Source organism: Rattus norvegicus, chromosome 1 (assembly GCF_021556685.1).
Source record: "Rattus norvegicus strain SHRSP/BbbUtx chromosome 1, alternate assembly SHRSP_T2T, whole genome shotgun sequence".
Lineage (NCBI taxonomy): Eukaryota > Metazoa > Chordata > Mammalia > Rodentia > Muridae > Rattus > Rattus norvegicus.
In genome coordinates this window covers 43043670-43057537 of record NC_141534.1, presented here as the reverse complement: position 1 = coordinate 43057537, position 13868 = coordinate 43043670, and the positions used below count along the sequence as shown (strand labels likewise).

At 40.9% G+C, this 13868-nt stretch overlaps 1 protein-coding gene across 15 annotated transcripts in view; it reads right to left on the bottom strand.

Annotated features, from left to right (window-relative positions):
* Nucleotides 1–13868, bottom strand: part of Ccdc170 (coiled-coil domain containing 170) — a 149955-nt gene that overhangs the window by 39511 nt on the left and 96576 nt on the right. For 4 of the 15 annotated variants that reach the window (XM_087650891.1, XM_087650911.1, XM_087650897.1 and 1 more), the window contains exon 11: nt 6691–6768. The exons of 1 other annotated variant lie outside the window; for it this stretch is intronic. In XM_087650891.1, coding sequence (XP_087507017.1) covers nt 6709–6768 — 60 coding nt within the window. In that variant the 3' untranslated portion in view covers nt 6691–6708. Of the gene's footprint in view, nt 1–3623; nt 6444–6623; nt 6769–13868 lie in introns of those variants that run through there. 10 more of the 15 variants (XR_015682753.1, XR_015682748.1, XM_087650883.1 and 7 more) reach the window with 10 other exon arrangements.

Below are 13868 nucleotides of genomic sequence, written 5' to 3'. Positions count from 1 at the left end.
AACAGCACCTGTCTATTCCCCACCACTGTGGAGGCTGCAAGTCTCCAATGTTAGGAGAGAGTCCTTGCTGGGACCATACCAAGTTGGCATCCTGTCTTTCATCCTATGCCACCTCACTATGCCTTCACATGGTAAGCAGAGCAAGCCTCACCTGCTGCAGTTACCACTGCTGCTGCTGCTGCTGCTGGTGATGATAAAGATGATAGTAATGATTATGATGATGGTGGAGGGGTGGGGGGGGAGGAGGAGGCGGATTCTCCTTACCAGAACTCTAATCCTATCATAGAAGTTCTACCCTCATGCCCTCATCTAGAGATAATGACTGCCCTAAGGCTCCACCAGCAAATACCATCATAGTAGAGATTAGGACTTCAATGTATGAATTTTCAGGAAGTACTGGTATTCAGTTCATAACACATGCAAATTCCTCTAGACGCTTTAAACCCTGCCACAAGCAGAAGAGAATCCTGAAAAGTGTAAGGCTAGAATAATGCCTGCAAATTATCTTTTCAATTCTCCAATGGACTTAAGATGTCAAGGTCCTAGAAGGGACAAAATAAGGCTTGGGAAGCAAATCAAAAAGAGTAGCTTAAGTGTCCATTAGAATGTGTTTTCCCCCAGAACATAAAAATTATAGTCTTCCTAATCAAGTATGTTTTGAGATTTTTTTTCCCACTTATATGCACAAAGTGTGAGCTGTGAACCAGCTACAACTGATATAACCCCACATTCTACCACTTTCTACTTTAATGACCTTGGGTGAGTCTCTTAATCACTTTATCCTTTTTTGCCTCATTTGTAAAAATGAGATTCATCATAATCCTACCTCTAAAACTCCTGGCGAACATTATATGAGTTAGTGTGCATAGAAATGCCATTTGGCGTAAAATGGTCATGCGTTGACTCTCTGCCCTGTCTCTTTGATTGACTTTTCTTTTCCAAAAAATAAACTACCTTCAAAGTCATAGCATTTAAGGAAATCATTCTTATTGAAAGCCTTGATCATTAAAAATATGAGCTTGTATCTAAAAGCTATGCATTAAAGGATTAACTTTTTTGCAAACCTTAACAGTAAAATTAACAATTACTTCAAAACATGGGCCAGGAGGCCAGCCAGACATTACCCATTCAATATACACCACTGTGCTCTAGGGATTAATTATTGGGTTTTATATGTACATTAAAATCAGAAACTGAATGAAAGCCAAGCATTTCCTTCCCCTCCCCCACTTTAGGTATCCAGCAGGTAACCCACAATGCACTTGGCACCAAGACCACTGTGTGGGCTTGATCCTCTCTTTACTACTAAATGCTGCAAGTTACAGATGGCTTTTTCCTCTGTTCAAATACCAGGTGATGCTGGTAGGGTTCTGGCAGCACAAAGCTATCATGCCACTCTTGTTTACAAATGAAAACATTCTGCTTTGAAGATGAGCCACCTTCCTGCTCCTCAGTCCACTCTAAGCTATCTTTCAATGCTGAATCCCTCTGCAAATAACCCCCCATCCCCTCTGTTAATTCATGAACAGAACAAGGAGAAGCACAGAATTGGGGATGTTGTGATTGGCAGTCAACATCCATTTCTCTCCTCTTACCATAAAGTGTTTTTCCAAACTGTCAGTTGCCATCCACTAGAAGGTCATGAAATAACAAGTCCAAAGCACTGTTTCTTAATGAAATGGCGTTGCACAGGGTAACACAACGTGGCATAGCAGGATACGACACAGTTTCCTGTGAATCATTTATTTCATGGATGTGAATAAAATGAATTTGATAAGATAATATGTTTAAAAGTTGGAGGTATAACCTTCCAGGGTACGTTTCAATACTTCTGGCATTGACAAGGAGCATACTGTATTTCTTGGAATGTTCTAGAAGATTCCAGATGCCACTTGAGTTTAGCCAGTCAGATGCCTCATTGTTAGATGTGGATGTTGGCAGAGGTCACTACCACAGCTCCTGCTGTTGAACATATGGTAGGCACATTTGGTGTTCTGTGGCATCATTAGCAGAGAGTATAAGGTGTGGTCAATAGATTTGTGGTCCTTGGGAGGAAAGTTATTCATCATGTACTTCCTGGTTCAGATACCTGCAGGTTCAGTGGGTGGGTATCTGGGATCAGCAACAAGAAAGAAGACTCTGGAAAAGGTAGCTCCAGATCATGTGGCATGTGATTCTGTATCACTGGCTTTCTGGCTATTTCCATCCTTGTCTGTGTCCTTGGGGATGCCCATGATAGAGAACTCAACTACACTTCCATCCCTTCAGTCCTCAGAGGATTCTGTGTCTATACCCTATGACAGACCTCTTCTTGGAGGTCTGGACAACTTCCCCTGATCTCTGCCTATGTAGCACATCTCAGTGCCTAGAAAGTGAACAGAAGAGACAAGGGCTGTTTCTCCTCCCTTTCCCAGGACTAATAAAATGTGTAAGACCGGAACACACACACACACACACACACACACACAGAGTAACAAAATAAATGGTTATTTTTCTGGTTCTTGACCTTATACTAGAACTTAGTTAAGAGTCCCCATGGAGACTTGTGGAAGAAGCAAGTATAATTTGTCACCAATATTTGTGTTTCACTGTTTAGGGGGGTTGATAGGCACTGTAGTCCTGAGTGACGGAGGGAAAGTTGGAAGATTGATAAAGCTACTTGACAGAAAATAGCAAGATGGTTTACTGTCTTCAGGCCTAAATTCGTAAAGGATGAATTTACCTTGAGTTGGGTTTCCTGAAAAGACTGCTAGTCAGTGGCAGATAAGAAACCAAACTTGTGAGAAAGTGGGGAGGCCAGGCTTGCTAGGGTGTGTTGGGACTGCACTGCGATTGCAGCAGAGGCATGGCTGTTTAGTACTGCTTCCGTTATTGGGATAAAATGTGCTGATAACAACAACTATGGCACTTATTTACCTTACAATTCTGGTTACGTCCGTTGCTGTAGGGAAGTAATAGAGGAAGCAGCTCACACTGTAGCTGCAGTTGGGAGCACAGAGAAATGATGCGTGTGGGCCTGCTTGCTTCTTTGCTTGCTCCTCTCATATGGCTCAGGACACCCTTCCTAGGGAATGGTGCCACCCATGTGTGTTGGCTCTTCCCTCATCAGTTAACAATCCAAACAGTCCTCCACCTGATAATCATCTGATCTAGATAATTCCCCAATTGTGACTGTCTTCCAGAGTACTTCTAGGTTGCGTCAAGTTGACAATTACAGATAGCAATCACACAGTCTTATGCTGATGGAAAAGTCTAAAGCTGAGAAGACCTTCCAGAGTATCCTACAGTGAGGGACAAATGCCAACTCTGTGTGTCCCTATATTACCCATTCACTAGATGAAAGCTATCCTTGTTAAGGTTCTGTGAAAGAAGGACAAGACGTAAGTCCTTGAAAGGCACTGACATAGTGGTCATCAGAAGCCAGCAGCTCTGGGAAGACCTAGAGTTAGCAGTTCAGGGTCAGGGATCTAACTCAGAGGTAGACACATTTGCCTACTATCAATGTGGCTTCTTACCTGAGGAACCATCACTTTAATGTCAAATTTTATTTTTGTATGACATTCTCCCTGTATCTGCATCTTTGTTTGCGTCCATATTTCCCATTTAGAAAGCCATCTTTTTATTCTTTATTTTATTTATTCTTCTCTCATACATTCTAAACATAGCCTCCCCTCTCTCCACTCTTCCCAGCACCTCCCAACCCCTTCTTCCCCTAGATTCACTGCTCTAAAGGCCTGTTTGCTAAGTTACAAATGGAGCACTTCTTTACCCTTCTGCCTAGGAGAAAGTCTCAGGACCATGGGCAGAGTGTCACGTGTACACATTCACAGATCTCTCTGTGATTCACTATTAGTTCACCAAGAAGTGATCCCCTGGGTGTGGCCAAGTAGCAAGATGCCATCCATAAGCTCCCCTGGAAAGTGTCTTTATTTGTAATCAGGGATCACACTAATAACATCTTCACGTAATCATCTATGAATACATTATTTTAAAGTAGGGTCACATTTACAGACACTTAGGGTTACAACTTTAGCATCTTTGGCAAGAAACCTTTCAAACCCAGAAGAAGTAACCCCCATTTTACAGATGGAGATAAGGCACAAAGGGAATGTTTCCCTGACACCATGAAGCTAATGCATTCAAGTTTGTAAAAGGTAGGCAGAGGGCAGACTCTTGTGGAACACTCTGATTCAGGAGACAGCACAAGACTCCACTGTTGTGGGTTGAAACAGAAACAGGTGCCTTTTCTGAAGACAGTCTACCTACAGGTTTGTCACCGGTGCATCTGTTCATCAAGGGCATCTTACGGAGTTACAGAAAATGCAACTATGATCTCCCGAAGAGACTGAGAGAAGGAAAGCCGAGACCCATCAAAAGTGGGAACAGCAAGACACAGAATACCCAGCATGTACTAGAAAATGTGAACAAGAGGACAGGCCACAATAGCAGAAGCCTGAGGTGACAGGAGAAATAAGGTGATGGTGATAGGTACAGGTGAAATAGCAGGATCAGAACTGAGAGATGAACCATCGTGACAGGACCAAATGAAATCTCAAACTTCAGGACAGATTTGAAACAAAGTGCTGCCCAGACCCATTATGAAGCCCTCTAATCCTAAGACAGTCTTCTGCCATCTGGTTTCTATAGCGTCTGGGTGTTTTCCACAAACCTCTGACTATAAGGTCAAGCATTGCACTTGTGCTCATGTCTCTCACTTCACCTTCCATGAATCTCTTGTCTTCATTTTGTTTCTTATAACCTTCAAGTGACATAGCTCAGGTAACAGAGGTAGGTAAAAAATGAGTTGACTATAACAGCACAGAAGCCTAAGAAAGAAGAAAAGGCAAATGGTGGTAAGTGCTTCAGAAAGTACAAATGAGATAAGCATTCTAAAAGAACAACAAAGATTTGCCCAGCCACAATGTGGATGCTAGATGGGTGGAGCCAGAGCCATGTGGCAGGGTGACAATATTGTGTGAGTTGACGCCAGAAAGGCAAAGTGCAAATGACACCCTCAAGGGGCTCAAATGTACATGAATAATAAGGGGAGGGAGGGCTCTGAGGGAAAGGGGCAATGGCGTTTTAAGAGGGTAGAGGCTGAATAAGTCCATGATGGAAATAAGCTATGGACAGACTTGAGGATACAAACATTTGAAAGAGAATCAGGCAGCTAGTGGGAATGGGTTGCTGAGGATGTGAGTGTCCAGGTTGTCCATGGCCTTAAGCTAAACTAGGAAAAAGAAGAAGATGCATGTGTGTGTACATCACAAAAAGTGTTATCAGGATGTGGTAGCCAGGGTTTCTCCTGTAACGGCTTCTATTTTATGAGTGAAATCAGAGGGCATTATCCACTGAGAAGGAAGAAGGAAGAGATGGGAGAAAGGCAGTGAGGAAACAAATATTTTCAATGGCTGTCCAGAAAATGGCAGTGAGGTCCAACTGGGAAAACAATGTAGGATGACCAGTTGGTACAGAGGGCTCTACACAGGTCAAGGACTGTGGATTCAGGGTGCCACATGACTGTGATTTTATGTGGTTTTTCTCCAACCTCATTCAATGGGGCAGACAAAGAAGCAGAAACACTGGGATCAATTCAAAGTTGAAGACAGAAGAGTAAGAAAAGAAAAAGTCAAGGGTTGTAGGAAGACAGTGATTAAAAAAACGAGCCATAAGGTACAGATGGCTCCAAATGGAGAGATTGTCAAGAAAGAGGAAATGGAGTGCCTGGGGAACTCGGGAAGAACCCAGAATGTTTGTTACTTATTTGAGAGCATGAGCTGAAGGGCGGGGGTAAGGAGAGGTGGTACAGATTTTAGTATTCCAATCAGTGCAGGCTGCATGTACACACACACACACACACACACACACACACACACACACACACACACACACAATATTCCAGCCTTCCACTGGAATATAGTCAACCTACCAGGGACCACACTCAAAGAAAACTGACTCTCCTCCTTCCAGCAGTTATCAATAGTCAATAACTTCTTATCAAGGGATGAGACATCATCCTCCACTCCCCCATTTCCATCCTGGGTTTTGTCTGTCTTAGGCTTGTGCTGGTTTTTGTGCATGCTGTATGTCCTGGTTTGAATATGCTTGGCCCAGGGAGTAGAACTATTTGGAGGTGTGGCCTTGGATTATGTGTGTCACTGTGAATGTGAGCTTTAAGACCCTCATCCTAGCTGCCTGGAAGTCAATCTTCCACTAGCAACCTTCAGATTAAGATCTGAAGAACTCTCAGCTCCTCCTGCACCATGCCTGCCTAGATGCTGCCATGCTCCCACCTTGGTGATAATGGACTGAACCTCTGAACCTGTAAGCCAGCCCCAGTTAAATGTTATCCTTTATAAGAGTTGCCTTGAGGGGTTGGGGATTTAGCTCAGCGGTAGAGCACTTGCCTAGCAAGTGCAAGGCCCAGGGTTCGGTCCCCAGCTCTGAAAAAAAAAAGAAAAAAAAAAAGAAAATAAGAGTTGCCTTGGTCATGGTATCTGTTCACAGCAGTAAGACCCTGAAAGACACTGTATCAACTTCTGTGAATTTATACATGCAATTGACTTGTTATGTATGGAAAATACTGCTCCCTTATTAATCACCAACTGTCTCTAGCTCTAAGAATCTATCCACCCCCTTTTCCACAGTGATGCCTGAGCCTTGAGAGAAGGGGGTGTGATACTCACATACCATGTAGGGCTGAGCACTCTACAGTCCTTTGATATCTGCACTCGAACAGTTTGGCAGCTCTCTCTTAATCTCCATCTGCTGCAAAGAAAGAAGCTTCTCTGATAAGGGTTGAGAGATGCACTAATCTATAATAATCATGTTCATTTATGAAGGTAATAGTAGTAGATTCTCCCCTAGGGCTTAGGCCAGAGCCCTTGATACCAGTGCCACATACAGTTTGGGTCTTGCAATGTGGTCCTTAAATCCAATCAGAAAGGGCTTGGTTACTCATGTGACTTTGGTATCACTATCGCACCATGGGTGATCATTATTGTAGCTCACAGAGTTCACAGATGGATAAGATTATGAATTCTGTTTCTCCTCTGGTAATATGCATAATATCTTCCAGCACTACAAAAGCTTGCCAGTAGGAATTCAGCTTCCAGGTGATACCAGGTTGATTTCTCCATGTCATATATAACTCATTTGTGGAGTCTTCAGTAATAGGATCTTGCTATCAAGATCTGGAGAGTAACCAAGAGCCTCAATGGTAGACTGTAATATTTGGGGGTACCATCAGGCCTCACTGGCCAAGAACACTAAAAGAGGTAACCAATCCATTTCTGGTGCTGGAATTTTTATTTTGTATCTAGTAGGAAAATTGTTGCCCCATTATAAGATAACTCTATTTAAACACTACTATACAAATTAGAAAAAGCCTTCCAGGTTAAAAGTTAGTCATCATGAAATGTTACCCAATAAAATGTAGATACTTTTCCTGTATGCTGTTATTATAACATTAATATGACAGATCTTGACAGCCCTTAAGTCCATCAGCACCTAAGATAGACCACTGGCCACTCCTCTGCAGAAGACCTGGAGAATAGACTGGAAATTTAGATAGATTAAAGTTAAAGGGGTTTTTTTTTTGTTTGTGAGATATTTTCTGAAAATATTTAGATGTCTCAGTGACCAGAACAATAACCTCAGTAGCAATTCCCTTTGGGTGTATTTGTTAGACAAGATAGCATTAAATATTTTAGGACATTATCTAAAAACCACATTCGTCTGATACATTTTATTGGATGATATAAAATATACATGGACATTATAGAAAAACAAAATGTAGCACAAAAATGTGAAGCTAGCCTTGCCAACTCCGGAATGTGTGCACAAAGGAAAGGCCAGCCACCAACTGGGCATTCTGACATGAAGGAAATGGCTTTATGCTAGCACATTTTCAGTTTGTCCAAATAACAGTTACTGCATGCATGAATTATCTGCAGGCACGGAATTTATTTATGCTTATCCCACATATCCTCTCCCTGAACCTCTTTGAGGTATATATTTGAAATATTAATATATGTATCAAGAATTATTTACATACTTGAGCCATATATTTGGATAAACAAAATGAAATTTCACATGATAAAGCACAGTGATGATGGCTATGGGTTATTTTAAGTCTCTAATATAAACCCTGGAAGGTAATTCATGACCAATTGAAAAGAAAACAACATAACACACTTATCCCATTAGACAGATGACAGTCTGGCATAAGGAGGTAAAAGTTAACCTACTATGGTTATTTGTTTTGTTTGGGTTGCAGGAGGATTGGCTAGTAGGATAGCCAGTTGGTTGGTTGGTTGGTTGGTTGGTTGCTGGCATGGTTTGAGATTGAGCTTCATTCTGTAGTCCAGGCTGGCTAAAACTCACTATGTGGCCCCAAGTGGCTTCAAACTCAACCCTTTTAGCTCAGCGTCCTTAGGTCTGAGATTACATGTGTACACCACCATGCCCAGTGGAACTTTTAAAACATATTGGATGAATCATTTCCTCAAATTGTTGCAAGCATATTTTTATGCCTTTTCACCATTCAAACCAGTATCTAATGTCCTTCCAAGCTTTGCAATTGTTTGCTATGTCTCCTTTAATAAACTCTTGTAGTCTTGAATGAGTTTGTGCCTTGTTTGTGGCTGTGAGACAACAGTTGTCTAATTTCTCATTTTCTCTTAATGTTGTAAGGCACTAGGATTGTTTGTGATTTTGTTTGTTTGTTTAATAAAATGCATGACTCAAGCGGCAGGTCCCCTGTACTCCACATACTGCCCTCATCTAAAGGGAACCAATCAAAAGCTCCCTGCACCCAAATCCTGTGGGAGGGAGAGCTAAACCTTATGAGGGACAGACACGCCTAGGAGGCCAGAAAAGACTACACTCTGCCCACATTTCTTTTTTTTTTTTTTTTTTTGGTTCCTTTTTTTTTCGGAGCTGGGGACCGAACCCAGGGCCTTGCGCTTCCTAGGCAAGCGCTCTACCACTGAGCTAAATCCCCAACCCCTCTGCTCACATTTCTGACTCCAGAGGAAAACACCTAACGCCATCTGGGACCCCGGTGCACAGGGGCCCCTGGGAAAGGCGGTGCAGGCCCTCCTGGTTGCCGCCCTCACGGAGAGTTCAAAAGAAGCCCCCCACAAGAAACTTCAGCTGCGGGACCACAGATAAGACCAACTTTTCTGCTCCAAGCAACCTACCTGGTGGACTCAGGACACAGACCCACAGGAACAGCTGAAGACCAGTAGACAGGAAAGACTACACGCCCAAAAGCAGAACACTCTGTTTCCCTAACTGGCTGAAACAAAACAGGAAAACAGGTCTACAGCACTCCTGAAACACAGGCCTACAGGACAGTCTAGCCACTGTCAGAAATAACAGAACAAGGTAACACCAGAGACAACCTGATGTCGAGAGGCAAGCACAAGAACCCAAGCAACAGAAACCAAGACTACATGGCATCATCGGAACCCAATTCTCCCACCAAAGATAACACTGAATATCCAAATACACCAGAAAAGCAAGATCTAGATTTAAAATCACATTTGGTCAGGATGATGGAGGACTTCAAGAAAGACATAAAGAACTCCCTTAGAGAAATGCAAGAAAACAAAAGTAAACAAGTAGAAGCCTATAAAGAGGAATCAAAAAAATCCCTGAAAGAATTCCAGGAAAACACAATCAAACAGGTGAAGGAATTGAAAATGGAAATAGAAGCAATAAAGAAAGCACAAAGGAAGACAACCCTGGATATTGAAAACCAAAGGAAGAGACTAGGAGCCATAGATACAAGCATCACCAACAGAATATAAGAGATAAGAAAGAATTTCAGGAGCAGAAGATTCCATAGAAATCATCAACACAACACTCAAAGATAATGTAAAATGGAAAAAGCTACTGGTCCAAAATATACAGGAAATCCAGGACTCAATGAGAAGATAAGGATGATAGGTATAGAAGAGAGTGAAGACTCCAAACTCAAAGGACCAGTAAATATCTTCAACAAAATCATAGAAGAAAACTTCCCTAACCTAAGAAAGAGATGCCCATAAACATACAAGAAGCCTACAGAACCCCAAAAAGATTGGACCAGAAAAGAAACTCCTCCTACCACATAATAGTCAAAACACCAAAATGCACAAAACAAAGAAAGAATATTAAAAGCAGTAAGGGAAAAATGTCAAGTAACATATAAAGGCAGACCTATCAGAATCACAACAGACTTCTCACCAGAGACTATGAAAGCCAGAAAATCCTGGACAGATGTCATACAGACCCTAAGAGAACACAACTGCCAGCCCAGGTTACTGTATCCAGCAAAACTCTCAATGTAGATGGAGAAACCAAGATATTCCATGACAAAACCAAATTTACACAATATCTTTCTACAAATCCAGCACTACAAAGGATAATAAATGGAAAAGCCCAACATAAAGAGGCAAGCTACACCCTAGAAAAGGCAAGAAACTAATCATCTTGGCAACAAAACAAAGAGAAGAAAAGCACATGAACATAATCTTGCCTCCAAATACGAAGATAACAGGAAGTAACATTCACTATTCCTTAACATCTCTCAACATCAATGGACTCAACTTCCCAATAAAAAGACATAGATTAACAAACTGGATATGCAATGAGGACCCTGCATTCTGCTGCCTACAGGAGACACACCTCAGAGACAAAGACAGACACTACCTCAGAGTGAAAGGCTGGAAAACAACTTTCCAAGCAAATGGTCAGAAGAAGCAAGCTGGAGTAGCCATTCTAATATCAAATAAAATCAATTTCCAACTAAAAGTCATCAAAAAAGATAAGGAAGGACACTTCATATTCATCAAAGGAAAAATCAACCAAGATGAACTCTCAATCCTAAATATCTATGCCCCAAATACAAGGGCACCTACATACGTAAAAGAAACCTTACTAAAGCTCAAAACACACATTGCACCTCACACAATAATAGTGGGAGATTTCAACACCCCACTCTCATCAATGGACAGATCATGGAAACAGAAATTAAACAGTGATGTAGACAGACTAAGAGAAGTCATGAGCCAAATGGACTTAACGGATATTTATAGAACATTCTATCCTAAAGCAAAAGGATATACCTTCTTCTCAGCTCCTCATGGTACTTTCTCCAAAATTGACCATATAATTGGTCAAAAAACGGGCCTCAACAGGTACAGAAAGATAGAAATAATCCCATGCGTGCTATCAGACCACCACGGCCTAAAACTGGTCTTCAATAACAATAAGGGAAGAATGCCCACATATACGTGGAAATTGAACAATGCTCTACTCAATGATAACCTGGTCAATGAAGAAATAAAGAAAGAAATTAAAAACTTTTTAGAATTTAATGAAAATGAAGATACAACATACTCAAACTTATGGGACACAATGAAAGCTGTGCTAAGAGGAAAACTCATAGCGCTGAGTGCCTGCAGAAAGAAACAGGAAAGAGCATATGTCAGCAGCTTGACAGCACACCTAAAAGCTCTAGAACAAAAAGAAGCAAATACACCCAGGAGGAGTAGAAGGCAGGAAATAATCAAACTCAGAGCTGAAATCAACCAAGTAGAAACAAAAAGGACCATAGGAAGAATCAACAGAACCAAAAGTTGGTTTTTTGAGAAAAACAACGAGATAGATAAACCCTTAGCCAGACTAATGAGAGGACCCAGAGAGTGTGTCTAAATTAACAAAATCAGAAATGAAAAGGGAGACATAACATCAGAATCAGAGGAAATTCAAAATATCATCAGATCCTACTACAAAAGCCTATATTCAACAAAACTTGAAAATCTGCAGGAAACGGACAATTTCCTAGACAGATACCAAGTACCGAAGTTAAATCAGGAACAGATAAAACAGTTAAACAACCCCATAACTCCTAAAGAAATAGAAGCAGTCAATAAAAGTCTCCCAACCAAAAAGAGCCCAGGTCCAGATGGGTTCAGTGCAGAATTCTATCAGACCTTCATAGAAGACCTCATACCAATATTACCCAAACTATTCCACAAAATTGAAACAGATGGATCACTACCGAATTCCTTCTATGAAGCCACAATTACTCTTATACCTTAACCTACCAAACACCCAACAAAGAAATAGAACTTCAGACCAGTTTCCCTTATGAATCTCAACATAAAAATACTCAATAAAATTCTGGCAAACCGAATCCAAGAGCACATCAAAACAATCATCCACCATGATCAAATAGGCTTCATCCCAGGCATGCAGGGACGGTTTAATATACGGAAAACCATCAACGTAAACCGTTATATAAAGAAACTGAAAGAACAAAACCACATGATCATTTCATTAGATGCTGAGAAAGCATTTGACAAAATTCAACACCCCTTCAGGATAAAAGTCCTGGAAAGAATAGGAATTCAAGGCCCACACCTAAACATAGTAAAAGCTATATACAGCAAACCAGTAGCTAACATTAAACTAAATGGAGAGAAACTTGAAGAATTTTTTTAAACTAAAATCAGGGACTAGACAAGGCTGCTCTCTCCCTACTTATGCAATATAGTTCTTGAAGTTCTAGCCAGAGCAATCAGACAACAAAAGGAGATCAAGGGGATACAGACTGGAAAAGAAGAAGTCAAAATATCACTATTTGCAGATGATATGATAGTATATTTAAGTGATCCCAAAAGTTCCACCAGAGAACTACTAAACTTGATAAACACCTTCAGCAAAGTGGCTGGGTATAAAATTAACTCAAATAAATCAGTAGCCTTTCTCTACACAAAACAGAAACAAGCCGAGAAAGAAATTACAGAAACGACACCCTTCAGAATAGTCCCAAATAATAAAAAGTACCTCGGTGTGACTTTAACCAAGCAATAAAAGATCTGTACAATAATAACTTCAAGACTCTGAAGAAAGAAATTGAAGAAGGCCTCAGACGATGGAAAGATCTCCCATGCTCATGGATTGGCAGGATTAACATAGTAAAAATGGCCATTTTACCAAGAGCAATCTACAGATTCAATGCAATCCCCATCAAAATACCAATCCAATTCTTCATAGAGTTAGGCAGAACAATTTGCAAATTCATCTGGAATAACAAAAAACCCAGGATAGCTAAAACTATCCTCAACAATAAAAGGACTTCCAGGGGAATCACTATCCCTGAACTCAAGCAGTATTACAGAGCAATAGTGATAAAAACTGCATGGTATTGGTACAGAGACAGACAGATAGACCAATGGAATAGAATTGAAGATCCAGAAATGAACCCACACACCTATGGTCACTTGATTTTTGACAAAGGAGCCAAAACCATCCAATGGAAAAAAGATAGCATTTTCAGCAACTGGTGCTGGTTCAACTGGAGGTCAGCATGTAGAAGAATGCAGATCGATCCATGCTTAGCACCCTGTACAAAGCTTAAGTCCAAGTGGATCAAAGACCTCCACATCAAACCAGATACACTCAAACTAATAGAAGAAAAAGTGGAGAAGCATCTAGAACACACGGGCACTGGAGAAAATTTCCTGAACAAAATACCAACGGCTTATGCTCTAAGATCAAGAATCAATAAATGGGATCTCATAAAACTGCAAAGCTTCTGTAAGGCAAAGGACACTCTCGTTAGGACAAAACGACAACCAACAGATTGGGAAAAAATCTTTACCAATCCTACAACTGATAGAGGGCTTATATACAAAATACACAAAGAACTCAAGAAGTTAGACTGTAGGGAGTCAAATAACCCTATTTAAAAAATGAGGTTCAGAGATAAACAAAGAATCCACAGCTGAGGAATGCTGAATGGCTGAGAATCACCTAAAGAAATGTTCAACATCTTTAGTCATAAGGGAAATGCAAATCAAAACAACCCTGAG